The sequence below is a fragment of the Phalangium opilio genome, unplaced genomic scaffold (genome assembly GCF_054372755.1).
Source record: "Phalangium opilio isolate 3A_F unplaced genomic scaffold, DU_Popi_V2 ptg000085l_1, whole genome shotgun sequence".
In the NCBI taxonomy this organism is placed as follows: domain Eukaryota; kingdom Metazoa; phylum Arthropoda; class Arachnida; order Opiliones; family Phalangiidae; genus Phalangium; species Phalangium opilio.
In genome coordinates this window covers 653863-681824 of record NW_028324190.1, presented here as the reverse complement: position 1 = coordinate 681824, position 27962 = coordinate 653863, and the positions used below count along the sequence as shown (strand labels likewise).

Genomic DNA, 27962 nt, shown 5'->3' with positions numbered 1-27962 from the left:
GGCTCTAGCTGAAATGTTGTCCCGCTAATAGATTTCACTGACACATAAACAATCTGCCAATCTATGGTTCACCATAGCATTGACCCCCCTACGCCATTTGCCGCTATCTCTTGGTAACACGCTTACCACGTTTTAACATATTTGGTGTATGGCAACCGTCACGCCGTTCGAAGTTTACCCCTCGAATGGAGAACTTCCTTCAATGGCGGCTTATGCATGGTAGTCTACCTTGCCCTTCTCGTATGTACCATGTCCAGACTGAATACGTCACGCCCTCATGCCCGTTCTGTCCATGAGTTGGGTCTTTGGATCACATGTATCTTACTTGCCCGCTTTATGAGACAGTCTCCTCTGGCGTTCTTTTTTGGTTCACGAGGTCCGACATCACGCTCATGATGATGCTGATATCTGGTTCCTTCCCTTAGGCAAGAATCACGACTTTTGCAACCTCGCCTTTATTACGAGTTCCATAGCGCCATTCCGCACAATACCCTGAACCCCGTGGATTTTAAAAATATTGTTAACCGCCTTGTTTCCAGGCATCGTCGCCTCACCATTGCCAGAGTTTCTGCTCTACGCTCTGGGAGTGACGATCCTGAATCTCTAAATATTCATGGAATCTTACGTGGGATTTTTCGGTTCGCCAGTACCTTTCCCCCTAGCAACTTTTTTACCCCTTTTCTTTTGTTTATATTTTAAAAAACAGACAACCCCTTAGTTTTAATTTCTTAATTTAAATTGTTTATTTTGATTTGTATTTTGTAACACTATAGTCATACATTGTAATTATCATCATCATATTGTCATACTGACAACAAACTAACTCCCTCCCCACTGCCTCTCTCTCCCCTCCCCTCTCTCCCTCCCTTTCTCTCCCTCCTCTCCCTCCCCCTCTATCCCCCTCTCTCTCCCCCTCTCTCCCCTTCTCCCCCTCCCTCTCTCTCTCAGGGGGAGTGAATAGCCCCTCGATAAAATTATTTACCCGTATAAATTTACTTATGCTGTAATTGTAATATTCCGGAGAATCGAAGAAAAATTTAGAGATTATTAATGGTTATTTTAAGAATTAAATTTGCCACTTACATATTAATTAATGAAGTCTGGTGGAGTATACGACCCTAAAGATACGATGTCGCTAAATACCCCTACCTACAAATTCAGAAGTATCCGACCTCACAGATAAAAATTCAAAAGTATCCGACCCCACAGATTGAGGTACCCCACCCCACATCACCCCGACATTTTAGAGATAAAACTAAACGATAAAAACTCCGGGTTTCTATCAAGTTTCTATGGCTCTGTGGTAGAATGTCTTTCTACTGAGTTTGACCCGAGTTCGATTCCCGGCTGCGATATCCGAGCCCAGTCACCCCTATGGGTGGGTTGTGGTAATATAGAGTTCCTTTTAAGCTAAAAAATAACGATAACGAAAGCGAAAACTCCGGCCACTACTACTATTACTACTACCACCACCCCCACCACCACCACTACTACTACTACTATTACTACTACGGCTCGGGTCAAACTAAGAGCCTCATCGTATACTACGTTGTGGCTTAAAATAGCTTGCCTTCGAGAGAAGAGTGAAATACTGTTGGTGAAAATGGCTGGTAGATACTAAGCCTCCGTAGCTCAGTCTGTAAGGCGTTGCACTCTGGTGCCTGTATGGATACGGGGGTAGCGGGTTCGGTCCCGGTAGCGCCAGAAAATTAATTCTTCAATAGTAATGGAATATTTACAGGACCTCGTATAGATGTCGCTGAATTCAGTATTTCTAGCGGGAAGTTTAAAATGAAAGTAGCTCTATGATGGATTCTCAAAGGTCATATTAAAAATTGAGGGCAGAAAGGAGGGGGAGCAGACGCCCAGCCGTAAGGGGACAGAACAACGCTTTCGCAGTCTATAGACCCCAAAAGCAAAAAGAAAAAAAATTACCTAGCAAACGTTGTTCGTGCGGAAGTTGTAAGACCAATTGCAGGTACCGTGACAAAGCCACACTAACCGCACAAAATGTGTTTTTCCATAAATTTCCCAGTATCATTTCGAACAATGTAAAAATATCGGTGAAAGTTTGTAGTTTCTCGGACTTTAACATGGAATATTTGCGAAAGAAGGATAAAAATAAATCAAGGCGAGGCGTGGTGAGAAGGGAGACTGTTCAATGAAAGTAGCCAAATCTCAAATGAAGCAGCGCATAGCAGATGCACTTTCAATTTGGGGTGACTTCTTTCCAAGTTTGAAATATAGGGGCGCCAGCTATGCCGATGCTCTATTCAAACATGCACCTTTAGTCCCTTTCATATACAAGGGTTTTTATTCTTCTAACTAAGTGGTAATTTTGTATTAATTTTAACTATTTTATTTTTAAGGACATCCAGAATGGATAACATTACGAACGAGATTTACAACTATATGAAAATGCACCCTAAGTGAGTACAGCCGGAAAGAAATCACAAATTTCAGTGGAATGTCATGTAAAATATGGTTTTAAACCATTTCTGTGAATTCAAAAATATCAAGCTTTTAATTCTCCGATTTCTTGTTATTTGGCATTGTACTTTTGAAAAAGCTTCATATGAAATTATTTGAAATCCATTTTTTATGAAAGGCTAAAACGTAGGCCGACGTCACAGGTATATTTTTCACGTGAGATGGTGCCACTCTCTCTCCTATCAGACCCAGAGTTTAGACTGGCGAGAAGCTCGAGACGCGTATTAGGATTCCCGCGCTTTTTTCCCTCCTCATAAAACGGGCGAACAAGCTCGACAAGACAAAATTATTAATATATGGAAACAGTTTTCGTGATTTTTCAATGGATTTTAAAAATAGAAACTTTGGTTCAAATCTATTAGAAACTTGATATATGTTATTCCTATGGAATTCATATTTTTACTAAAGATATTTTGGTGAAAAAATCAAAGATAAGAATTTTTTAAAATATGAAATGTTTTATAATCATGTCTTCAAAAGTCCGAATTTTAATATCTGTACTTCAGGCAATTAAATTATAAACTAATCTCTTACTTTTTCTAGTCTTTGTCCGCAAAGACAGTTTTTATTAATACTATTGAGGACCCAATACAGGGTTACTACTGTTAATGCAAGACGGGTGCTAAAACACTTGGTTGTTGTGCTGACATTGTCAGCGCACTTTGATTTTTGGGTTACACACGCCACCAAAACAAGGCGTAGTACCCATGGACGACTCTTTTTCAAAGTGCACTAGATGGGTCAAAGAGAGAGCTCCCTCAAAATTATATCCCGCACGCAGGATCTACTTTTCCGAAAGATACAAAACCAAAAAAGAATAGGGCAAACAACACTGAAAATAGCAGCTTATTAAATGAAACTAATCGTTTTCAATAAGTAGCATGTTTGAAATCATACACAGAACTTGATACAAAATGAAATTCGCATGACATAAAAATAAAAAGGGACTAAAAGGCACTAGGGTTACGGAACTAAGATGCTGGAAAAACATTCAACCACGCTGGTTTCAGGCCTGTGCGAGTACTCGATCAAAGTCGAGTACTCGATCGAGTCTCGACTCGAGACTTGAAAATCAAAATTTTAGGATTTTTAGGACTTGAGAATAATTTCGAGTCCTCAAAAATCCTCACTACAGGACTCGAGGCGGACTCGAACCGAGGCTTAACACCATATCAAGTCCAAAAATATTTACTTTGGATAAAGAATTTAATCTTCTTTCGTCTCTTGTCAGCACGCACAAATATACATGAATGAATGAATGTTTTATTGACCTAAAATCCCTTTTGAATCAGGGAGGAACCCGCAAGGGGTTCACAGGTCCCAAAAATATATACAAAATTTGTAAAAAGCAAATATACCGACAATAACAATATCAATATCAATATCGAAACCAAATTGGCTAAGGACAAAGAATCACGTCACAATAATAAAATTAATGGAATATACATAAACATACAAAATTATACAGCCGCAAAATATGAAACAAACAAAAAACCCAAATAACCCAAATACTGGTGAGAGGCAGAACGGATCACGAAGAGCTCTGGAGGCGTAAGGACGCCCATCGACTTAAAACCAATTTGGTGACCTCAATGACGCCATTCGCAAAATCACCCCCAAGAGCCAGCCTATCCTCAAGGGTTGTATTCCCAAAATTCTGGTACAAATCCCTCGCGGGAGTAAGGACCGGACACACCATAAGGATGTGTTCTACGTCGTCTCGCGCTGCCCCACAAAGTGCACAAACAGGGTCTGCGTCCCCAAAAACACGCGATAAGCGGGCGCCAGTCGGAAGAGCACCAGATCTGGCCAAAAAAAGATAGCTACTCGAGATGGAGTTCGAATAAAATTGCTCAACAGCCGGCCGCTCCTTCAAAGCGTAACGAGTCAGGCTCGGATGCCGACTAAGCTCCATTCGACACCGTTCCTGCGAAGATTCGACCACCACCCGATCTATAACCCTGTACGAATCCCGCAGGGAGTCAACGTCGCGCCTTGACACACCGGCACCATAACGCTCGTGTAGGCGTTCCACGCGCCGTAACCACGAAGTCTTACGGGGCATCGCGCGGATGTAAAGGTAGACGCGCTTAGCAAGGCGTGAGTCGTCCATATACCAAAGCCTCCCCAGAAAACACAGCTTACTCTCCTCGAAGGTCGACCAAGCCATTTCCGCATGGGTAGTCAAAAAATTACCACCTAAAGCAGCCTTTCCAACAGAGAACTGAGCCTGATCGAGACGGCGAAACGTCGTGGCACTCAGACACAGCACCTCATTCGCATAAGTAAGGGCCGGAACCGCCACAGCCTTCCACAGCGTCCTCATGACACTATATTTGTTGTACGAGTGATAGCCCTTGTGTTTAATGGCGCCAGCCAAGCGATTTGCTTTCGCAGCTATGTAGGTATCGTGGCTGCCCAGAAATGGCATCCTATTTGTCAATTTGGCCCCCAAATATGTCACCTCCCCTACCTCCAAAAGAGCACCACCTTGAAGGGAAAAAGGAACCGGCGAGTCCCCCACAGGCGCGTTGACAGCTAGAACAACACACTTTTCGGTACTAAAGGTTAACCCGGCAGCGGACGCAAACAGCCCACAAAAATCCAGAATACCCTGCAAATCCACCCTCGATTTTGCAGCTACAAAAATGTCGTCAGCGAAGAAACCCCCCGATATCCTGAGCTCCACACTCGAGGTGCCAGGGAGACAGAGGGAAAAGCCGCGGTTGGACGTTCTAAGGGCTCTTTCCAGGGGCTCCAAGTATAAGGCAAAGAGGAGCGGCGACAAGGGACAGCCCTGTTTCAAACCGACCGCACTAGGGAGGAACTCCGTAGCTAACCCACCAAACCAAAACCGATGTTGTACATCCGTATAAAGGGCAGCTAGCAAAGCAACGAACCGACCAGGAATGCCCAACGATCTCAAGGTCTCCAATAATTTTGGACGGCTAACGCTATCATACGCCTTGCGGAGGTCAAGGAAAGCTAGGAACAGAGGACGCTGCTCAAGTCGAGAAATTTCCATCAACTGCGTCACTATAAAAAGGCTATCAGCCCCCCTTCTATCCCTACGGAACCCATTCTGCATCTCACCAAGAATCCGACCTTCCTCGACAAATGTTGCTAGCCGAGCCTTTAAGATCGCGACAAACAATTTCGAAAGACACTGCGAAAGGGCAATTGGACGGAACGATGATAGGTGTTCTATGTCTTTCCACCACCTTTAAACAAGAGTTTAATTTCAGTTAACCCCCATGATTGAGGAAAAGAAGCCCGGTCTATAACATCAGTAAACAGGTCACACAGGACTTGTCGCGAACGACCCCCCAGAGATTTCAAAATTTCGTACGATATAGAGTCTTCACCCGCAGCTTTCCCCGCAGGAAGAGCTTTTAGCGCAGCATCAACTTCTGGTAACAAAACCACACTACAGAGAGAGTCACTAGACTCCACAACCCAGTCCCTCTGAGCAGGCAGCAGCGGCATTAAGGCATGGTACTCAAGGAAGCGAGCCTCCTCCGCCCGGAAGAAATCAGCCACCCTCGTACGTACGTTCTTAGGGCAAGACAGAGCCGTAACACCATCATCCGCCTTAACGGACGCCACGACCAGATTCGCAGGCGGCGGATTAAACAGCCGCCAAAATTTCTTCCCCGCCAATCGTTTATCGGAAAGGATATCCCGTTCCGTCTCCCGGTTTACGTCACCAATTTTACGCGCCACGAGTTGGACCACGTCCCTCTTAAACGTGCGGTACGATTGCCATAGTGTATCAAGGAACTGAGGTGAAACAGCACTGTTGGGCCGAAGAGCATCACGAGCTGCCCTACGATACCTCCTGTTAGCCTCCTTACGTCGCTTTATAGCCTGTTTCACCTCATTGTCAAACCAACGCTTCAGGGGTCGACGCGCACCTCTCCCCGCCGAACGGCCGAGCTGGTCGGACGCCGCCGCGAGTACGACCAACTGGAAGTCATCAAGCGTCGTCACCCGGTCACGAAGTAAAGCTTCATTGACTGCCTTGCTATAGGCCTCGACTTTACGCGAGTCATTCGTTCGCCACCGCGAAGTGGTTGACACAGGACCTACACCCGCGCTACCCTGCAGGGAAACGTTTAAAGTCAAGGTTATCGCGTTATGATCGCTTCCCAGGCTTAAAAGACCGTCCTCATCAACCTCCATTCGCGATAGAAGAGACATAAACCGCTCACTACCAAGGGCATAGTCAATGGTGGATGACATTCCCCGAGCCGACCATGTGGTTTGGCCAGCGCACACTTCAGATAGGGTATTTACAATCGTCAAGTCATGATCCAAAACCCACGAAACAAGTCGGCGGCCCGTCAAATTGTCCCGCCCATCAAGGTCAGGAAGATGAGCATTAAAATCGCCCAGAATAGAGATCGGCCTAAGACCATCGGCATTGAGTTGAGCTAGGTCTCTCGAGAGACACTGAAAAATACTACTATTCCAACTGGAATCCTCTTTGCCCGTCGCAAAATACACGACCGCAAGAAGAATCTCAAACGCGCCACACCGAATTTCCACCCACATATGCTCAAAACACGACCACACAAGCCGACATTACATAGAGGCCTAGCTTTCCCGTGCTGACAACCGAAGCTGCAACAAAGTATATATCGAATAAGCTGCCTTCGGAGATAGGGAGTAGCCTACCTTCTAGCGTGAAAACAAATTTCCTCACGCTCATCCTTTATCCATATTTCGCCTGAACTCGGTGACTCGGAATTTCAAGTAGAGCGCGGTATCTAGTGGGGGTTTTACCGATTTAGATTTTAGAGAAGACAGGTGATTGGACAAAAATTTGACGTCAGCTAGAACATGTTTATTGACGTTTGTTACTTTTAATATCCAAGCTGTGATATTTGAACAAATGAAGAGTAAAAAATAAAAGATATGGAAATATTTAGCCTTGATTTTGACATGAAATAATTTATTAGGACTCGACTGGGACTTGATATAATTTATAAGGACTCGACTGGGACTTGATATAATTTATCAGGACTCGACACTGGGCTTGAGACGTAGTTTTTAAGCTGACTTTAGGACTCGAGGACCAGTTAAAAGACTCGACTCGAGATTCTATAAGAGCTTTTTTTAGGACTCGAGACTCGACTCGAAGCCCAAAAAACTGGACTCGCACAGGCCTAGCTGGTTTATAAGTATGTATACTTACTTTTTTCATTACTTGAGAACCCCCTCCCCAAATGATTTCGATGTGAAAAGCAGTTTTTTTTATAAAGCCAAAATGCATTTAAGCTATATACTGAAAAATGAACAAAGAAACTATTAGGTGTTTTAACACTTTTAAGTACACAAAAGAATTAGCTTCATTTCGGACAAAGAGGGAGAAAAGCGGGAATAAAACCATCTTCTTAAAATAAACTAAATGCCTTTACACATATGAGAGTATAGATAACAACGTCGAGAATAAAAAAATCATATTTCGTACTTCATTTACTATTTTAGCACTCTGCAAATGTGAGATAAAATGGTTTCATGTCCAACTTCGAGATCTCTTAGCAACAAAGCTTTTCATTGTACGTGGATGTGTCCATTAATAGTTTTTATCAGCAACGTCGGTTCTCACTCGGCAGAAAACACGACGGAAACACGGCAGAAATAGGTTCGACGGAAATTTTCTTACGCCGAGATCGCCGGAAATGCTCTTCGTTTGGACAGAAATCGTGTTCTATTTTTTCCGTCGAGCCCGGCGTAACGCTGGGGTATCGTCCAATGAGATTTCGAGCTATTGATGATGGACAGGCTGTTGGGATATTTTTTTATTGTAATTTTTTGAATGTTCGCAAACCTATGCGTAGTTTTTCTTCGGCCTTATAACGCCACCCATGAAAAACTAAAAACCTTCTGATTCAGTGTGAACAAGGCAATATTTATAGAGGTCAGAAAATATCCATATCTCTATAATTTAATCCATATTAGTAAGTAAATAATATGAAAAGCTTTAATATAATTAAAAAAAGTGTTTATCTAACAAACTAAATTGAAGTTGTAAATGCTTAAAATACTCAGATCATCACTGACAAATCCTCCATTTTCGTTTTCTCTCGCCACACTCGTGTCTGACTCTATCTCACGGCTTGTCGCTAATTTCGCGAAAACCCGAGCCCATTGATCACGTAACAAGATACATTCCGTCGAGTGTGAGCGGTCTGCCGTCGGAGACCGACAGAAGTTAAAATTTCTTCCGCCGGCTTCCTTATATCTGTCGTAATTTTTCTGCCGAGTGAGAACCTAGCTTTAGCTATCGCTCATTCAAATTTCATGAATTTTGGCGGAAAGCTTTTTTCTATAGAGCGTGTGTAGGGTCCTTTACCCCTAAGCCGCATTGCACATTTCTAGCAAGGCCTTTATTATTATTAGATTGTTTATCGTATGTAAAACTGATATTTCGGAGTATTATACGAAAGCCATGAGTGCAAAAAGTTTATTTGTGTTTTTATATGCACGGAAATTACATAAAGCATTTGTCTATTTCTAGGTTTGGCCTGTTCAGCAATCATGTGAAAATAGTGGTAAGACAAGTTTCATCCCTAAAAAATGTAAACAGGCACATTTTATGATACAGATTTTGAAACGTGACTTTTTTAGGATCACTCACTCTTAGCTCTTTTCTATAAGTCCACCGAACTGAAAACTACATCAAGCCAGTTTTATTTTAAAGATATGACGACTTTAACAGGGCATAAATATCAGACGGATGTGTCTTCTGATGTATTTGGTGCGTTTCCCAGAGACGTAAGTTTCAATTAGTCCAATATATTGAAAGAACTTACAGTATATTGTGCAAAAAATTTATAAATTGTTTGAAAAAATTTATAAATTGTTTGAAAAAATTTATAAATTGTTTGAAAAAAAATTATAAATTGTTTGAAAAATTTTATAAATTGTTTGAAAAATTTTATAAATTGTTTGAAAAAATTATAAATTGTTTTTATTTTATTTTATCTCAATTAAGATAAAATTGAAAATGTTTCACTCCTCTTGACGAAAATATATTTGTTCAATTTAATTTTGTTCGATTTAATTTTGGTTTGGTAAAACAGGGTAAACAAAACCCCGTATTATAAAGTAGTATGGAACGTTCTAGTTGGGGGTAAGATCCTCCATAAGAGAGAGAAGAGTTAAGATTTGGGTGGTCTGTATAAACCCCGACTCATAGGTTTTCTCACTCTCTTTAAAAAAGGGAAATTTTTGGGTAGAAAAAACAGGAGAAAAATATAATCAGAAAATCAGAATGTATTGGAAGTTTAAGGTGGTCGGTCGAGAAGTTTTTACCTAGTCAATAAAAGTTTTCTTTTTTAAGAACTCTGTTCGAATTATTTCGGGAGTTAAGTCGACACTTAAACCGTTATAGTTTTTTATGGAATTTACGAGCAAGCCATAACGATTCCTAAGTCACGGGCGTAATGTCAACAAAATAAGTTTAGGTGGTTTAAATAATATTCCACACCTCTCACTGCTCATTTTCTCTCGTAGTTTTATTTAACCTTCTCTCCTCTCATTCTCAATTAAAATTTATTACCGTTAAGATAAATTCGATTAAAACCTAGGCCTAGCACAACTTCAAATCTTTCCGTGTCACTGCAATAATTATGGCAACATCCATTGCAACCTAAAATATTTATGCTTTTGATAAATTCTGCTTTTGAGCTTCATTATTTGTTGAATCAGAATCAGAACTTGAAGTGTTAAAAGCACCGACTACTTATTTTGTCCAGAAAGTTCCGGAAAGAAGTGATTCTCGAACGATAAGCCAGAACACGATGCCGCTCGAGTTATATAATCTGCGTAACAAGCTGTCAAGATAGATTTTAGACACATCGTATGATGAACATCTACGATGTGGGTCTTAGTTTGACCTGGCCGGTTGTTGGCGGCGGCGGTGGTGGTGGTGGTGGTGTTGGCGGCGGCGTCGTTAAAGAGAACTGCCTAAGACAGTATAAAATTTTTCGTTCGTGTATTTTAAATGGAAGGGAATTATAACAGTAAGTTTAAGAATTGGATTTATTTTTACTAGTAAAGTTTAACATTGAGAATTATTTAAAACTCCCTTTAAAATTCCTGTCACCCGTCGTCAATGAGGGTTTCACGCTTTTCAAAATTCAAAGAAATCGAGGGGGAAGTTTTAAGAAGCAATAGGAAGTATATACCGACGTTATATTTAGAATGGTTTTAAGGCGGTGTTTATTATTGGAAGTTACGTCTATTTCTCCAAAAATCGAGATGAGTTTAAAAACAAGGTACTAGGCTAGCTGGGGCCTCGGATATTACAATTATAACGTAAGTAAAGGATTAAGAGTTATGATTTTTTAGGGCATCGAGAGGCTATTCACTCTGACCTTCAGTACTTATTTTAATGGGTGTTTTCTGGTATATCGTTTTACCACTGTTAAAGGATGCGCATCGTGGGGGTACTCACTCACGTTTTCCGTTCGTGTCAATCTATTATAATTGTAACAGAAGTAAAAAATTCAAGTAATAATTTTACAACAGTTAAAGCGCATCGAGGGGCTGTTCACTCAAATTTTTTCTGTGCGCCTGTTAAGTACGGTACGATGTTGCTACTATTTCGAGTCCTTGGTTCGCCTTGTTAAATAATAAAAACTCTAGTCCTTTTCAATCTAATAAATAGATGAAATAAAAATCATAACGATCTTTCTGATTGCAAATAAGCATGTAAAAATTGTAACTAGTTCCGATAGAGGCTCACAGGTGGCGAAATTAAACATTTAACCTTGAATAATGAAATGCCACATTTCTTTCGTTGCCAAAGAATGTACTGCAATTTCCACCTCCGCCATAATTCAATTTAGATTTGGAACGTCACCACCCCTTACTACTTTGCTGGCGCTACTTGTACACCGGTTACGGATTACGCGTAATCGTTTTAGCACTGTCTTGGGCAGAGCTCTAAAGATTACGCGTAATCACTTTCAAATGTACACCGTTTACACTGAGTGAGCGGCACCTCAAAGCTAGCGAGTGTCAAGCCAAAATCATCTTCCTTCATGTACACAAATATGTTTTATAGTGTGAGGTTATTAAGGTTGGCGGGCAAGTCCGGAAAATCATGTACCATTTACTAAAGTGGAAATATTTGCATCTTGGCTGGGTGTGGTACGACGGCTCAAATGACCCATACACTGCAACACTAGAGATTGCAAAATGTTATAAATTAGGAAAATTGAGGAAGGGGATCGGAGTTTAGTGTGCCCTCAATTCACCAAATTCAATTCGGATGAACAGGTCACGAGTAATCAGCCTTTTAATCAAAATATGGCAAACTTGGTTAGAGTGGCGATAATTCATAATCGAGTAACGAATCTTTGTCGTTATTGTTAGATGTTATGACACTTTATGCGTATATATATGATTGGTCTTGTGGCGCAATACTTTGAAACAAATCAGACGTTCATTAAAGGGATGGTGAAGTGGAAAATAAATTGATTTTTCCATAAGACAGTGAAACATCCAGGAAATAACACCGAACGATTTTTAAACTACGGTTAGTTTGAAATTTCATGAATAGTTTTAAATAAGGACCTCCGACTAATCGCGTAGCGCCCTGCCTTTTTATCAACAATTTTCTCTTGGCACGCTCCGTGTTGAAAAAATTTATCGCGAGACTTGAAAAAATTTGCGTCATGTGAAAATTATGGCGTGAGAAATGGAGCGTGCCACGAGAATTTTTTTAACAAAAAGGCACGGCGTTACGCGATTGGTCGGAGTGGTAGGATTGCACTTTATCTAATTAACTCAACTAACAGCGGTTTCTGACTAATTAGACCACGGGGAGTTCGGAAAAAATAGTAAAAAAATTCTAAACCCGCCGCAAGTTGGTCAAAAAAATTTTTGAAAATTTTAAAATTGCATGTATTTACCATAACCCCCGAAAATTCCAGAAAAACCTAACTCCGTCGTCTGCAGCCAGAGAGACTTAATTCTCTCTTATGTAGCCGAGCTCGATCTTACCAAATGGACTCGCGGCGAAAATAGTGTTATAGCTTATTCTAGATCTTACTAAGAAATGGTAAATCTAGAAAAATTATGAGATTTATGCTAATAATATTTGAAAAAGTGGACTTTAATTGAGAAAAAATTAGGAAAAGGTCTCATTTTATTTGCGTTGTAAAAGAAGTAAGCTTCAAAATTTTGGAAAAGGCGGATTTTAGAAATATTTGCAAGAGGCTTCAAATAATTTGGGAAGCAAATGAACATAAAGGCAAAATTATGGAAAATTACGCGAATTATTTGGTAATTAATGGTAATATTTGGAAAAGGCGTCACATTTTACATCAATATTTTGGAAAAGGCGTCATATTTTACGGCATTATTTTGGAAAAGGCGTCATATTTTACGGCAATATTTTGGAAAAGGCGTCATATTTTATGGCATTATTTTGGAAAAGGCGTCATATTTTACGGCAATATTTTGGAAAGGCGTCATATTTTACGGCAATATTTTGGAAAAGGCGTCATATTTTACGGCAATATTTTGGAAAAGGCGTCATATTTTACGGCAATATTTTGGAAAAGGCGCCATATTTTACGTCAATATTTTGGAAAAGGCGTCATATTTTACGGCAATATTTTGGAAAAGGCGTCATATTTTACGGGAATATTTTGGAAAAAGCGTCATATTTTACGGCAATATTTTGGAAAAGGCGTCATATTTTACGGCAATATTTTGGAAAAGGCGTCATATTTTACGGCAATATTTTGGAAAAGGCGTCATATTTTACGGCAATATTTTGGAAAAGGCGTCATATTTTACGGCAATATTTTGGAAAAGGCGTCAAATTTTACAGCAATATTTTGAAAAAGGCGTCTTATTCTTTTTGAAATATCTAAACATAAACGGGGATATTTTGGAAAGGGTTTCAAATTACACAAGACCAATCATATATATACGCATAAAGTGCCATAACATCTAACAATCATTATTACGACAAAGATTCGATACTCGATTATGAATTATCGCCACTCTAACCAAGTTTGCCAGTAGATAGAAAGTATTTGTTTGGGAACATGGCGTCAGCCAGTGCCAGCATAGTGCCAGATGGCACCAATAAATATGGCGTCAATGAATCAGACATGGCGTTTACCGCATTTTTCCTCTTATGGCGCCAGTAAATCAAACATTTTCCCCCAATATTGTTGTGACGTCAGTGGAACGTACATGACGTGTGCTCCTATGGCGTCAGTGAATCAATCATGGCGCCAATGTTTGGCAAAAGCATCATATTCGACAACGTGGTCCGTGCGGTAAATAACCCTTGTCATACACGTGGTTTAAACGTAATGTTCACTATAAGAACATGATTGATCTAAAAAGAGAGCCATGTTTACATGGTCAGAGCCTAGAATGTCACGTGACATTAAAGTATAAAAGACGAGGACGGTTTAAAGATAAGCCAGACTTAATGTGTTTCTAATTTTTTGGTTGGCTTATCTTAAATCTTATAACACCCATAAAATATTAATTTAATTAATTTTTATTATTAAAAAAATAAAAATTTCTCTTATCATAATATATTATTATTAGAACTGATAAGGGAAATAAACTCTATGTCCAAATATCTGTCTCACAGTGCCAACAGTAAAGCGAACTTTCGATCTGATAAGAGAACCAATACAAATTTTGAAATGATTAAGATAAAAGCATATGCCTCGATTTATCCATTCTTTCACATACATGCCGAGTAAATGAACAAATATTTGATCTTTCTAAAAGTATGGATTAAAAGTAAATAGAAAAGATGGCAATTGAATTTCCTAAACACAAACAAAATCAAATTCAAACCATACACTCCAAGAAATGGAAGTGTTAAAAACGTGTTGAAACGGTGTAAACACCGTAAAAACACCCAAAAGAGAGTTTTATTACCTTGAGTTTTTAGGGGCCAATTTAAAGTGTAAATTCGGTGTAAAATTACACTATTAAAACACCGTTCGAAATTAAACATGAAAAATTATAATACTGCGGGTTTCTTAAATAAGGTCTTTCATTTATTTTTCATTAATGTTTTAATATTAAAGTCGATACAAACAGTAAAAAAATTATTGAAAAACGTAATTGTTAAACCTTTTTACTTTTTACCGCCATAGATAGCGTTAAAAAGTAATGCATTTATACCGATGATTTACTACCCTCACTTTTTCCCCCTTTCCCCCCTCTTTTACCGCCATTTACCCCTTTTTTTAGTGCCTTTCCCCCCTATATTACCCCCTTTTTTCCCCCATTATTACCTATGTTACGGCTGGTTGGGCGTCTTAACCCTGCCCATTTTCGCGTTAATTTATTCAAATTTATTCATAATTCATAAATAATGCTCTAAAACGCTAACAGATGGACCTAGGGTAGCTAAGCTTCATATTATTTTATTTCGTAAATTTCCAAATCCCCGACGGGACTCGAACGCTCCAACGTCAACGCTACGGTTCGGAAACCCGGCACGCTAGAACTGCGCCACCGTTTCTTGTAAGGTACAAGTGCTTTTATAAGATATGAGCTGGGATAGAAATCCATCTCGAGTCTAGGCGTGTTTCGCGCTAAGGGAGAGAAATTAAATAATCGCCCACTACCACGTTAATATGACGTTAAGTCGGCCTCAAAGTCACGTCTGAAGCTTAGAGTTCTTTTCCTAATACCTTATCAGTCTTGAATGTAGAGAGAAACGAATAAGCAGGCAAAGTTTACCATATTATGCTTTAATTAATATTATACTTTAATTTAATTAATATTATACTTTAATTTAATTAATATTATACTTTAATTTAATTAATATTATACTTTAATTTAATTAATATTATACTTTAATTTAATTAATATTATACTTTAATTTAATTAATATTATACTTTAATTTAATTAATATTATACTTTAATTTAATTAATATTATACTTTAATTTAATTAATATTATACTTTAATTTAATTAATATTATACTTTAAATTTAATCAATATTATACTTTAAATTTAATCAATATTATACTTTAAATTTAATCAATTTTATACTTTAAATTTAATCAATATTATACTTTAAATTTAATCAATATTATACTTTAAATTTAATTAATATTATACTTTAAATTTAATTAATATTATACTTTAAATTTAATTAATATTATACTTTAAATTTAATTAATATTATACTTTAAATTTAATTAATATTATACTTTAAATTTAATTTATATTATACTTTAAATTTAATTAATATTATACTTTAAATTTAATTAATATTATACTTTAAATTTAATTAATATTATACTTTAAATTTAATTAATATTATACTTTAAATTTAATTAATATTATACTTTAAATTTAATTAATATTATACTTTAAATTTAATTAATATTATACTTTAAATTTAATTAATATTATACTTTAATTTAATTAATATTATACTTTAATTTAATTAATATTATACTATTTTAGTCCGTTTTTTTGGGCTTCTTTTCGAAATACCGATTGGCGGTTTTTTGGGGCTTGTTTCCAATTTCATTTTGGCGGGTTCAAGGTTTTCAATCTGGCATCCCTGGTACGTGTTTATAAAGAGTCAAAGTCAAACTCGTCTGATAGTTAAGCGAGCAGTCCAAGACCCCAAGATTAGCTAGATTAGTGATAATTTTATAAATGATTATATAGTCTAAGTTTAAAATTAAAATTAACCGATTGAGGAAGTTAGTATAGTTTAATTGCGACACGTCATTATCAGTTACCGGATTGACGGACAGGGTCGGTTTGAACGGCTGTTTAAAAATAGGTGTATTTAAGCCTTGGTTGGTCACGTTGTCGGAGTTGTTAACACTGTCGAACCCATAATTGCGCCACGTAAATATCAGTTATCAGTCTTTTAAGTTACCTAAATGCTGAATTTTACATCAATCACACAAAGTGTGCGGTGTTAATTAACCCTCAAATTGTCGGAGTTGTTAACACTAATTGTTGAATTGATAACGTGAGAATTAATGAACATTTATTTAATAGTCGTCTCGGTTATGTCGTTGTTGAGAAAATTCGTGTTGGTTGGTCACGTTGTCGAACCCATAATTGCGCCACGTAATTATCAGTTATCAGTCTTTTAAGTTACCTAAATGCTGAATTTTACATCAATCACACAAAGTGTGTGGTGTTAATTAACCCTCAAATTAAATACACTGTGATATAGTTAATCTAACAATTTTGTTAAAGAAATCTGCTGATGCATACTTCTTAATCATTAGACAGGTTTTTCTATTAGGATGGTACCCTATTTCAAGACAACATGACTGGGGGCTAATTCTACGCTATGGTTGTATATTGGAATAAGCGTGCAATCATTGAATAATTTTGGCTCCCAGTCATATATATTATCCTACAAATATTAGGTTCCACTTCACTCATAGGACAGAAATTTGTTAGTTACTTATTTAATTAAACTGTAAAGCAAATTCTTACTAGATTGATTTTAAATAAATAAATAAGTTTAATGTGCAAAATAATGATACAGGTGTTGTATTTGCGAGATTTTGCACAGTTTGTTTCATTCTAATAGGAATGCTATTTTATAAACAGTGAAAAGATAACCGAAAATTATAAATTAGCCGGGGTCATTTTATGATGAATATAGTAATACTAATTCTAGTCACTAGAGGGCGGTAAAAAGTGTAATCTGGCCGGGGCCATCTTGTTTAAAGATGATATTCATGAAAGAAAACTGTTTTATCCTTTAAATAAAATTAACAAAGAAATTGGTAATCTGGCGGTGTTGTACCTTCATAAAACTATGCTAAACGTGTTAGGCGACACTCTTACAGGTGTTAAGCGATACTCTTAAAAAACGAGACTAGGTTAGGTACTGGCCTCACAGTAGGGCCAGCTTGAGAAGTCAAAGTGGGGAACTTGCTTTTGTAACATGTTTTATCATTATTTTGAGAAAAATTAGAGTACTAAATGGATTTTTGTTTGTAAAATCTGTAGTTCAAATTAGATTAAAGGCGTTTCTGGTGCTCGAAAAACTCTTAGTGAAAAGATATTATTAAATTTAACAAGAATGTCTATATCTACTGCTTGAATATTATAGCTTCCAAAACTAATTTAATACCCTATGCATTTGTACGAATTGAAAACTTTCTGCCTTTTTCAGAAGTTTATAAACCCGTATAAATGACTTTATATGCAACAACCCTCGCTTAAAGAGGTATAGTTCTGCATGTGAGAACTTTCCTCCCTATAGGTGATGAAGTTCTCTCAAGATTTAACCCTGCTAAGAATGTAGCATTAATTGCTAATAATACTGCGGAATGGCAGATAATCAAAATTTGATTAAACAGGAAAACCATACGCGATATTTGAATTATGCCTCATGAGTGGTCAAAATGTAGCTACTAAAGTGTTTTTTACGTCATCGGTTTTGCTATTAAGTCTAGGAAAAGTACTAGAATTTCTACTACTATCCTACCAAAAAATCTCCCACTCTTAAAGGTGTTACGCGACACTCTTGAAGGTGTGAAGCGACACTCTGAAAGGTGCTATGCCGCACCCTTTAAGGAGTTGCATAACACTAATATGAGAGTAAAAATTCACTTTCAGTGCGATATAAGAGTTAAAAAGGTGTTAAACTACACCTCTGTTGCACAATTTTATACTTATCTTTGCCACCAATTGCTCAAATAAGTGTTATTAAACCCTTTCAGGGGTGTAAATGAACACCTGTAACGGTGTCAAATTTGGACCCATATAAACTACTTTTAAAGGTGTTAAAGCACACCCCAATTTCTTAGAGTGTACTCAACAATGATAAAAGGGTAAAACTCATTTCCAAATCATCGGTAAATTTCCTCCGAGCACGAGCCAGCAAAATTTAAATTGATAAGTGCAGAAGTGAACTAATTTTAGAAATATGGCGGGTCGACTTTCGAACTACCCACGCTTTAGTCCATGCGTTTAATTCATTTCTAAAGTCAACATCATTAGAGCAAGCTTTCCTATTATTGTTCATACTTTCCCTATCATTGTACATACTTTCCCTATTATTGTTCATACCATTCCTATTATTGTTCATACCATTCCTATTATTGTTCATACCATTCCTATTATTTTTCATACCATTCCTATTATTGTTCACAGCTTTCCTATTATTGTTCATACCTTTCCAATAATTTTTCATACTTTTCCAATAATTTTTCATACTTTTCCAATAATTGTTCATAATTTTCCTATCATTGTTCATACTTTTCCAATTATTGTTCATACTTTTCCAATTATTGTTCATACTTTTCCAATTATTGTTCATACTTTTCCAATTATTGTTCATACTTTTCCAGATATTGTTCATACTTTTCCAATTATTGTTCATACTTTTCCAACTATTGTTCATACTTTTCCAATTATTGTTAATACTTTTCCAATTATTGTTCATACTTTTCCAATTATTATTCATACTTTTCCAATTATTATTCATACTTTTCCAATTATTATTCATACTTTTCCAATTATTATTCATACTTTTCCAATTATTATTCATACTTTTCCTATTATTGTTCATACCATTCCTATTATTGTTCATACCATTCCTTTTATTGTTCATACCATTCCTATTATTTTTCAAACCTACCCTATTATTGTTCATTCTTTCCCTATTATTGTTCATACTTTCCCTATTATTATTGTTCATACCATTCCTATTATTGTTCATACCATTCCTATTATTGTTCATACCATTCCTATTATTGTTCATACCATTCCTATTATTGTTCATACCATTCCTTTTATTGTTCATACCATTCCTATTATTGTTCATACCATTCCTTTTATTGTTCATCCCTAAAGGTACCTTCGCAAACGAGCGTAAAGTGAAAACTGAAAGCGGTATCTGAAGCAGATTGAAGAATTCAGTTTCATCGTGGCCTTTCGCATACTAGACTAACGCGGATTTGTTTAAGCGGTTGTGCAAGCAGGCGCTGAATTCCATTTTCAGCTAATATCTGTTTCAATTAGATATTCCAGTTTCCTCTTGGGACCACGTGATATACTTTGACCAATTAAGAGTTAATTTAGGGAAACCACATTCGATTTACGTCAATTTTTAATCTTGTCGTCCTGTTATACTTCAATTTAGTTAGTAGAGCTATTTATCTGCCATGAAATCGGCCAAAACATTAGTACAAGAAACAAATGCTAAAAGCTTGTCAAATAGTTTGGGACACATCCTTGCGTGGTTCTGAAAGTATCAAGGGTTGTGTTTCAAAACCTTGCATAGCAGAGAATATTCCATATAATATGGAAATCCCCTTCTTTCTTTATATTTCGCAAAATGGAATGAACCCACCAACGAGGACTATTCCAAATTTTCAATGTTTTTAATACAGTGCGTTAACATTAACAAGAGTGAAACTTTGAACAGAAATAAAGAAATTTTGAACAGGAATAGTGAAACTTTGAACCGAAATAGTGAAACTATGAACAGAAATGGTGATACTTTGAACTGAAAGAGTGCAACTTTGAACAGAAATAAGGAAACTTTGAATAGAAAGAGTGAAACTTTGAACAGAAGGAGCGAAACTTTGAACAGAAAGAGTGAAACTTTGAACAGGGGTGAAAATTTGAACATAAACAGTGAAACTTTGAACAGAAATAAAAAAGTTTGAACAGTCATAACCAAAATTTTGAACAGTCACTAACCAAAGTTCGAACGTAAATAACAAGGGTTTGAACAGAAAAACAAAGAATTGAACAGAAAAAAATATTAGTTTAGCTACAAATAGGCTTATTTTTTTAAATTATATGAACAGCAATTAGAACCGTTTGAATAGTAATAGGAAAAGTTAAGAATAATAAGAAATATTAAGTAGATGACGGGTAATTTTAGCAGATGATGGAATCATTAACCAGATGATTTGAAAATATAGTATATGAAGGAAAAATTAAGCAAAGAAACGAAAAATCTTAAAGTTTTAAAAAAGGAATAAGAAAAGTTTGAACAGAAATAACAAAGGTTTGAACAGAAATAACAAAGGTTTGAGTGAAAATAACAGTCTTGAATAAAAATAACAGAGGTTTGAATAAAAATAACAAACGTTTGAATAGAAATAACTAACGTTTAAACAGTAAAAGGAAACGTATGAACAGTAGTAAGAAAGGTATGAACAGTAATAGGAAAGATATGAACAATAGTGGGAAAAGTATGAGAAATACTTGGAAAAGTATGAATAATAATTGGAAAAGAATGAATATTAATTGGAAAAGTATGAATAATAATTGGAAAAGTATGAATAATAATTGGAAAAGTATGAACAATAATTGGAAAAGTATGAACAATAATTGGAAAAGTATGAACAATAATTGGAAAAGTATGAACAATAATTGGAAAAGTATGAACAATGATAGGAAAATTATGAACAATAATTGGAAAAGTATGAACAATATCTGGAAAAGTATGAACAATAATTGGAAAAGTATGAACAATAATTGGAAAAGTATGAACAATAATTGGAAAAGTAAGAACAATAATTGGAAAAGTATGAACAATAATTACATCATTCTCTATTGAACCTACGCGTGTCCATCTGTTTTTGCATTGGGATTTTTCTGTTGAAAGTGGTCAAATGATATTTTCAAATTTCAATGTAAGATCGAAAAGACGATAATACCGATAAAAGAGATGCGGATTTATTAGACGTTACACTTTAAAATTTATCACCAGTGAAATTTCAATTTATCAAACTGATAAGAAAGTGTGTCTTGAGAAGATATTTACTGACAAAATAAACAGACTGGGATAAATTCTGCGTTCAAAGGAAAATTATGAACAATTATTGGAAAAGTATGAAAAATTATTGGAAAAGTATGAAAAATTATTGGAAAGGTATGAATAATAATAGGAAAGCTGTGAACAATAATAGGAATGGTATGAACAATAATATGAATGGTATGAACAATAATAGGAATGGTATGAACAATAATAGGAATGGTATGAACAATAATAGGGAAAGTATGTACAATGATAGGGAAAGTATGAACAATAATAGGAAAGCTTGCTCTAATGATGTTGACTTTAGAAATGAATTAAACGCATGGACTAAAGCGTGGGTAGTTCGAAAGTCGACCCGCCATATTTCTAAAATTAGTTCACTTCTGCACTTATCAATTTAACTTTTGCTGGCTCGTGCTCGGAGGAAATTTACCGATGATTTGGAAATGAGTTTTACCCTTTTATCATTGTTGAGTATGGTTTGAATTTGATTTTGTTTGTGTTTAGGAGATTAAATTGCCATCTTTTCTATTTACTTTTAATCCATACTTTTAGGAAGATCAAATATTTGTTCCTTTACTCGGCATGTATGTGAAAGAATGGATAAATCGAGGCATATGCTTTTATCTTAATCATTTCAAAATTTGTATTGGTTCTCTTATCAGATCGAAAGTTCGCTTTACTGTTGGCACTGTGAGACAGATATTTGGACATAGAGTTTATTTCCCTTATCAGTTCTAATAATAATATATTATGATAAGAGAAATTTTTATTTTTTTAATAATAAAAATTAATTAAATTAATATTTTATGGGTGTTATAAGATTTAAGATAAGCCAACCAAAAAATTAGAAACACATTAAGTCTGGCTTATCTTTAAACCGTCCTCGTCTTTTATACTTTAATGTCACGTGACATTCTAGGCTCTGACCATGTAAACATGGCTCTCTTTTTAGATCAATCATGTTCTTATAGTGAACATTGCGTTTAAACCACGTGTATGACAAGGGTTATTTACCGCACGGACCACGTTGTCGAATATGATGCTTTTGCCAAACATTGGCGCCATGATTGATTCACTGACGCCATAGGAGCACACGTCATGTACGTTCCACTGACGTCACAACAATATTGGGGGAAAATGTTTGATTTACTGGCGCCATAAGAGGAAAAATGCGGTAAACGCCATGTCTGATTCATTGACGCCATATTTATTGGTGCCATCTGGCACGATGCTGGCACTGGCTGACGCCATGTCCCCAAACCAATACTTTCTATCTACTTTTGCCATATTATTATATTGAATAAAGACTGACTACTCGTGACCTATTCATCCGAATTGAATTTGGTGAAAACTTTTCGAATATAAATCGACCCAAAGGAATCCGAAAATCGCATTTATATCCTCGAGAATCCAATATTTTCAAAGTTGATAATTTTGACACTTCCGGTGTCCGGTATAAGTATGCAAAGGACAACTGTGGAACGGGTAAAATATGAAAGAGGAATGCAAAACTTTTATAACGCACTTTATTTCAGAGCTCTAGCTTGAATAGTTTTTGAAATACAGTAAAATATGTGCGAAAAACGCAACGCGCAAAGACATCTTTAACAGTCTGTACTGGGCTGGCAAGTGAAAGGTCCGCGGTTCGATTCTCCGTGGAGGAAGAAAACTTAAAAAATAATTTCTTCCTTGTAATAATTTTAAAACTCCACCTGTGAACTGTAACTTCAACTAAAAAGAAAAATATTTTCTCTCGACGTTCAAAAATGACGAACGAAAAATTTGATACTGCCAAAGGCAGGACTATGACACCCCTACGACTACTACAACAACAGGGCAGGTCAAACTAAGAGCCTCATCGTAGATGCCCATCATACGATGTGGCTAAAAAGGCGCGATTGGTCGGAGCTCCTTCTTTAAAATTACCCTTAAAATCTGAACCTAATTTGAATTTTAAAATCATGTGTAAGTATTTCCTGAATGTTTGACTATGCAGACTGGTCTTATAATTAGTAGAAGATTTTCTACTTTACCCTCCCTTTAAGTATAAACTTTAATAAAGTATTGTGCGAAACTGACGCTTGTTATAAACCTTACCTAAAAAGGAATGTGCTATAATCAGGAGGGGGGTTCTTGTTTTAATTAGCGTAGAATTCATCGTTGAGATAAATATTGTTTCCTCTAGCATAATAGTTGGAATAGCTTATCATGAAATGTGCTATAACTGATGCTACATCCTTACATTAGGATATAGCGTACAAACTTTTCTGCATATTCTCTGGGGGTCGAAAGAGGTAAATCAGCGTAAATATGGACAGACGTTAGCAATTATATTGGAAAACGAAGTATAACGAGAGTGTCTGGTTTTACGATGTCACCAAAAAAGGAGGGCTTCGTACAAAAAGAAGTAAGATCCTATCAAAAACATTAACATGTACAAAAATAGGCCAAGCCTCGCTTCGTGCCCTCTCTGCAGTAAAACGTTCTGAGATCCCATGTACAGCCAAGTCTGTCACTTTCTTTTCATTCAATCGCCAATTGAACAATTATGTTATAAAATAAGTCCTTTTCCTAATAAATAACCAATAGTATTTGACTCGATCATTATTATACATCTTTGTTCGTATCAAAAATATCGTGACTTGGCAATCGCAGGTAAGTAATTCTAAAAGGGAGTCGAGGGGATATTCACTAAATTGTTTATGGTCGAGGGGATATGCACAAGTTTAAAAGATGAGTCATGCATAACCCTATGGTACAAGTTTATATGGTGAGTTATGCATAACCCTATTTACAAGTTAATACGGTGAGTTATGCATAACCCTATGTTAAAGTTTGGCTGCGAAGGCCAAGTCACGATATTTTTGATACGAACAAAGATGTATAATAATGATAGAGTCAAGGAATATTGGTTATTAATTAGGAAAAGGACTTAATTTATAACATAATTGTTTAATTGGCGATTGAATGAGAACAAAAAGGCAGACTTGGCTCTACATGGGATCTCAGAACGTTTGACGGCGGAGAGGGCACGAAGCGAGGCTTGGCCTATTTTTGTACATGTTAATGTTTTTGATAGGATAAACATTACCTTTGCACTCCTCCCCCCTCCCCGATATTAGCGAAGAGACGCGAACATCAAAATCCTCACTTAAAAACGTTTGTTTTTATTACAAGTATTAATGTAGGTAGAACATATAATAAGTAACAACAAGATATATACTAATCCTTGTATTTATGTCCAACCTTCCGGTAGCATCCCTCGTGCGATTTGCAAAATGTTTCTCTTATGTGCCACCAGGAAAACCCGTGTCGCGAGTTTTACCCCGACAATGCCTGTGGCTAAATTCCCTCCGATTCACGCTTACGGGTGGTATGATATGCTTATGACATAGCGTATACGTTGGCTTCGATTGTCTAGAGCTCGGCATTATCTATCCATTATCCACAAATTGGTGGATAACCGATTATTTATAAACATAGTTGTGGATTATAATACGATTTAACATATAAGTGCTGTGGATATTTTTCGAGTATGGATAAAGATAAAATAACGTGGATAATGGATAGATAATGCTGAGCTCTACGATTATCCAACTGCGAACACGATGACAGACAGACACATACACAGACACGTCCAGTGTAATACCTCTAAGTGACGTCATCGCCACTCGGAGAGGTAAAAATTAACTAATAGATGGATCTTTTCCAAATTTTAACCACATATTAAGGGCACGGGTTTTAGTTCAGTGGAAAATTTTCAAAACAGTAAACATAATATAAAAAGTTACATCCACCACCCAGCAGTATGAAGTCTTATCTAAGAGAACCACCGCTCTCTCAGAAGTAGTGTGAGGTGGTGAGTAACTGAATTCCCTTAATGTATAAGGAGCGTTTTTTGTTTAGATGTAACTTTTTTCGTATTATGTTTATTGTTTTGAAAAAAATTACACGGATCAACAATCCAGGCCCTTAATATGTGGTTAAAATTTCAAAGAGATCCATTAATTAGTTTATTTTATAAAAAATAAAGTTGCTAAGGCTGGTTTTCATTTTCATAAAATTAGTCAGTCAATTTGGCAAAAAAGGGAAATGTTCCCATAGGAATAACATGGGAAATGTTTGCTGTGATAGCCAAAGTTTCTCAACCATTTTTTGAAGACTATTTTTTCGATAGGTCTGAAATAGGTATTGTTTTTCATAATTTTAATTAAATACTCTAAATTGCACTGAAACTGTGGAACATACGACTTTTTAGTGGTATGGGTTAGGTAGTCGTTTCACCCCGATTAGAGCGCCTTTATAGACGATTATACTAGGTTGGGGATCAAGGGTGATTAAACTAGCAGTTAACGGTCAAGGATAATTGAACTAGCAGTTAGCGATCAAGGATAATTGAATTAGCAGTTAGCGATCAAGGATAATTGAACTAGCAGTTAGCGATCAAGGATAATTGAACTAGCAGTTAGCGATCAAGGATAATTGAACTAGCAGTTAGCGATCAAGGGTAAATGAACTAGGTTAGCGAACAAGGGGTGGCGCTCGCGCTTGGCTTTTCCGCGACATGCCGTAATTAACGTATCAAGGAGAAAAACCCGCCAAAAATCTCTGCAAATTTGCTTTTGCCCCCCTAAATTTCAAGTTTTCGAAGTTTTTTTCCCGTGTTTTCCCTCATAGTTAAATATTGATAAAGCATATTTTTGGAATCAGATGAGTTTTAACTCCCAAGAAAGTAAGGTTTTCTTTAGATTTGAGATAAAATTTTTAAACCACGTCGCTATTCCTTTAATAAATAAATGGAAAGCGGTTGGTTACTTAATATATTAGTGTGGGTTACTCTGCCAGCTTAACATGTTAGCTCGCACAAGGCTAGGTCCCCTTGGTTTTCAACCACCACGAAAATTGGACAAAATAGCTTTGAATGTGCTAACATCATAAACTGACTTTGTACAACGAATAACGTTTTTGCCATAATTTACAAATTAATTAAAATAACATACTAAGACTTAAATGTTTAATGAAACTTGGAAAGGCACTTGCTAGTATAAAAGTATTCTGAAACATAACTTGGCTAGTAATTCGATGGAGTGGATCACCAAAAACCCGTGGTTTTTCTATTAGACGCGAATCCTAAAAATCTGTGACTTTTTCATTTAAAGGAATGGTAACCCTAGAATTTTTTATTTTTTATTGAAAAGATCATATAAAAATATGGATATTTAAAATTGGAACCATGTATTTATCGGTTTTATCCACAATATGAGCATGTAACGTAATACAGTGGCCCCTTCGCGCAAGGTCATACTGTGAGGTGCCTTTCTCTATTTTCAAAAATTTCGCCAATTTCCTAGTCTAAAATCTTATTGGCTTTGCGCACCCTCTGTTGGCAAATAATATAACTTTAAAAAGAGTGAGACGATACAGAAAACGAAATTTAAGGGAACGTTTCTAGCAGCAGACTACGTGTATCACGAGCTATCTACCTGGCGGAGTGTATGAGCCAATCATCGTTTGGACTAACACGTCTCACAACATACAGAGAAGTTTCATTACAGTGGTATATGGCGGCGCCCATATAAGTTAACTAATGGTATTTAATTGAAAAGCTGGAATCGTAATTAAAAATAAAACCCGGATCTTTGCACTTACGCTATATATCAAGGAGAAAAAAAGTAGGCTTGTATATTCCTTTAACATTACGGAAGGGTTTCAAGTCATATTTTACAATTACGCGTTAACTTCAGTGCAGTGTTTTTGCATTCTGTGAGCAAAGTTAGATGAAGGGCATTTACTCCATTAAACGTGCCTATTTCTTAGTACGTATAATAAATGTTATAATAATTTTTTAATAATTTCAAAATTTTACCTTATAGAACGTCAGATATACCAAAAGTAAATTTTACCCCCTCTAAACAAAATGTACAAAATATTTGCTACCAGAAGTTGATGTTAGTTCCCTGTGACGTAGAAGGTGAAAATTATTCATGAAAATAGTCTTAGGTTTAAGTCTAATCTTAATAACATACTAAAAGATTAATCTTGTAGAAAAATGCAAACGTGACTACATAATTCTTATCCAATTTATGAGCATGACCATTTTACTACTTTGTTTATTCATTCCTTTTAAAATTTATGGCCGTTCTAAGTCAAGATAAAGGAAATTCGTTCTTTACAATTAAGCATTCTAAAAAATACAAGGAGTGACCTAATGAAATACAATTTTCCAATTTTCTGTCAACTGTAAATGCTAACCGGAAATTGCGAAAACGTTTGCTTCGATTTACAATAAGGTGTATTAACGAACAGACACACAGACTCATTAAAGACAGAACCTTACCATGACTCAGAAAGTTATGAAGTAAAAAAAGATACCTTTTTTCACAATAGATTTACCAGTGGACACTTAGTTTTTCTCTTTTTTGGGCGTTGTACTTGTGCATATTCGAGTTTCTCAATAGATCTTTGTCTGTTCACGTGAATAACAACTTCATTTATATGTTCTGTAAGAAATGCGTGGATGTACTCGGGATTTTAACACTAAAAGGTAAGTTGTTTACCTCTCTGAGTCCAGTGGAATCTTATCTTGGCATATACTATCCCTGAACATGCATCTTTTATACTGCCGTTAAAATTATAATTTATGAAATATTCATGCGTTATAAAAAGGTCTATTCACAGCTTGGTTGGTTAGTA

At 36.3% G+C, this 27962-nt stretch overlaps 1 protein-coding gene across 1 annotated transcript; it reads right to left on the bottom strand.

Annotated features, from left to right (window-relative positions):
- Window positions 1–5694: 5694 nt before the first annotated feature.
- On the bottom strand, window positions 5695–7044 carry LOC149650602 (uncharacterized). Its single transcript, XM_089849110.1, has one exon. The coding sequence runs from the start codon at window positions 7042–7044 to the stop codon at window positions 5695–5697; it is 1350 nt and encodes a 449-aa protein (XP_089705236.1).
- Between the last annotated feature and the right edge of the window lie 20918 nt (window positions 7045–27962).

Coding starts and splice junctions, on each gene's coding strand:
- LOC149650602 (XM_089849110.1), bottom strand. CDS start 7,044: ATGTGGGTGGAAATTCGGTGTGGCGCGTTTGAGATTCTTCTTGCGGTC.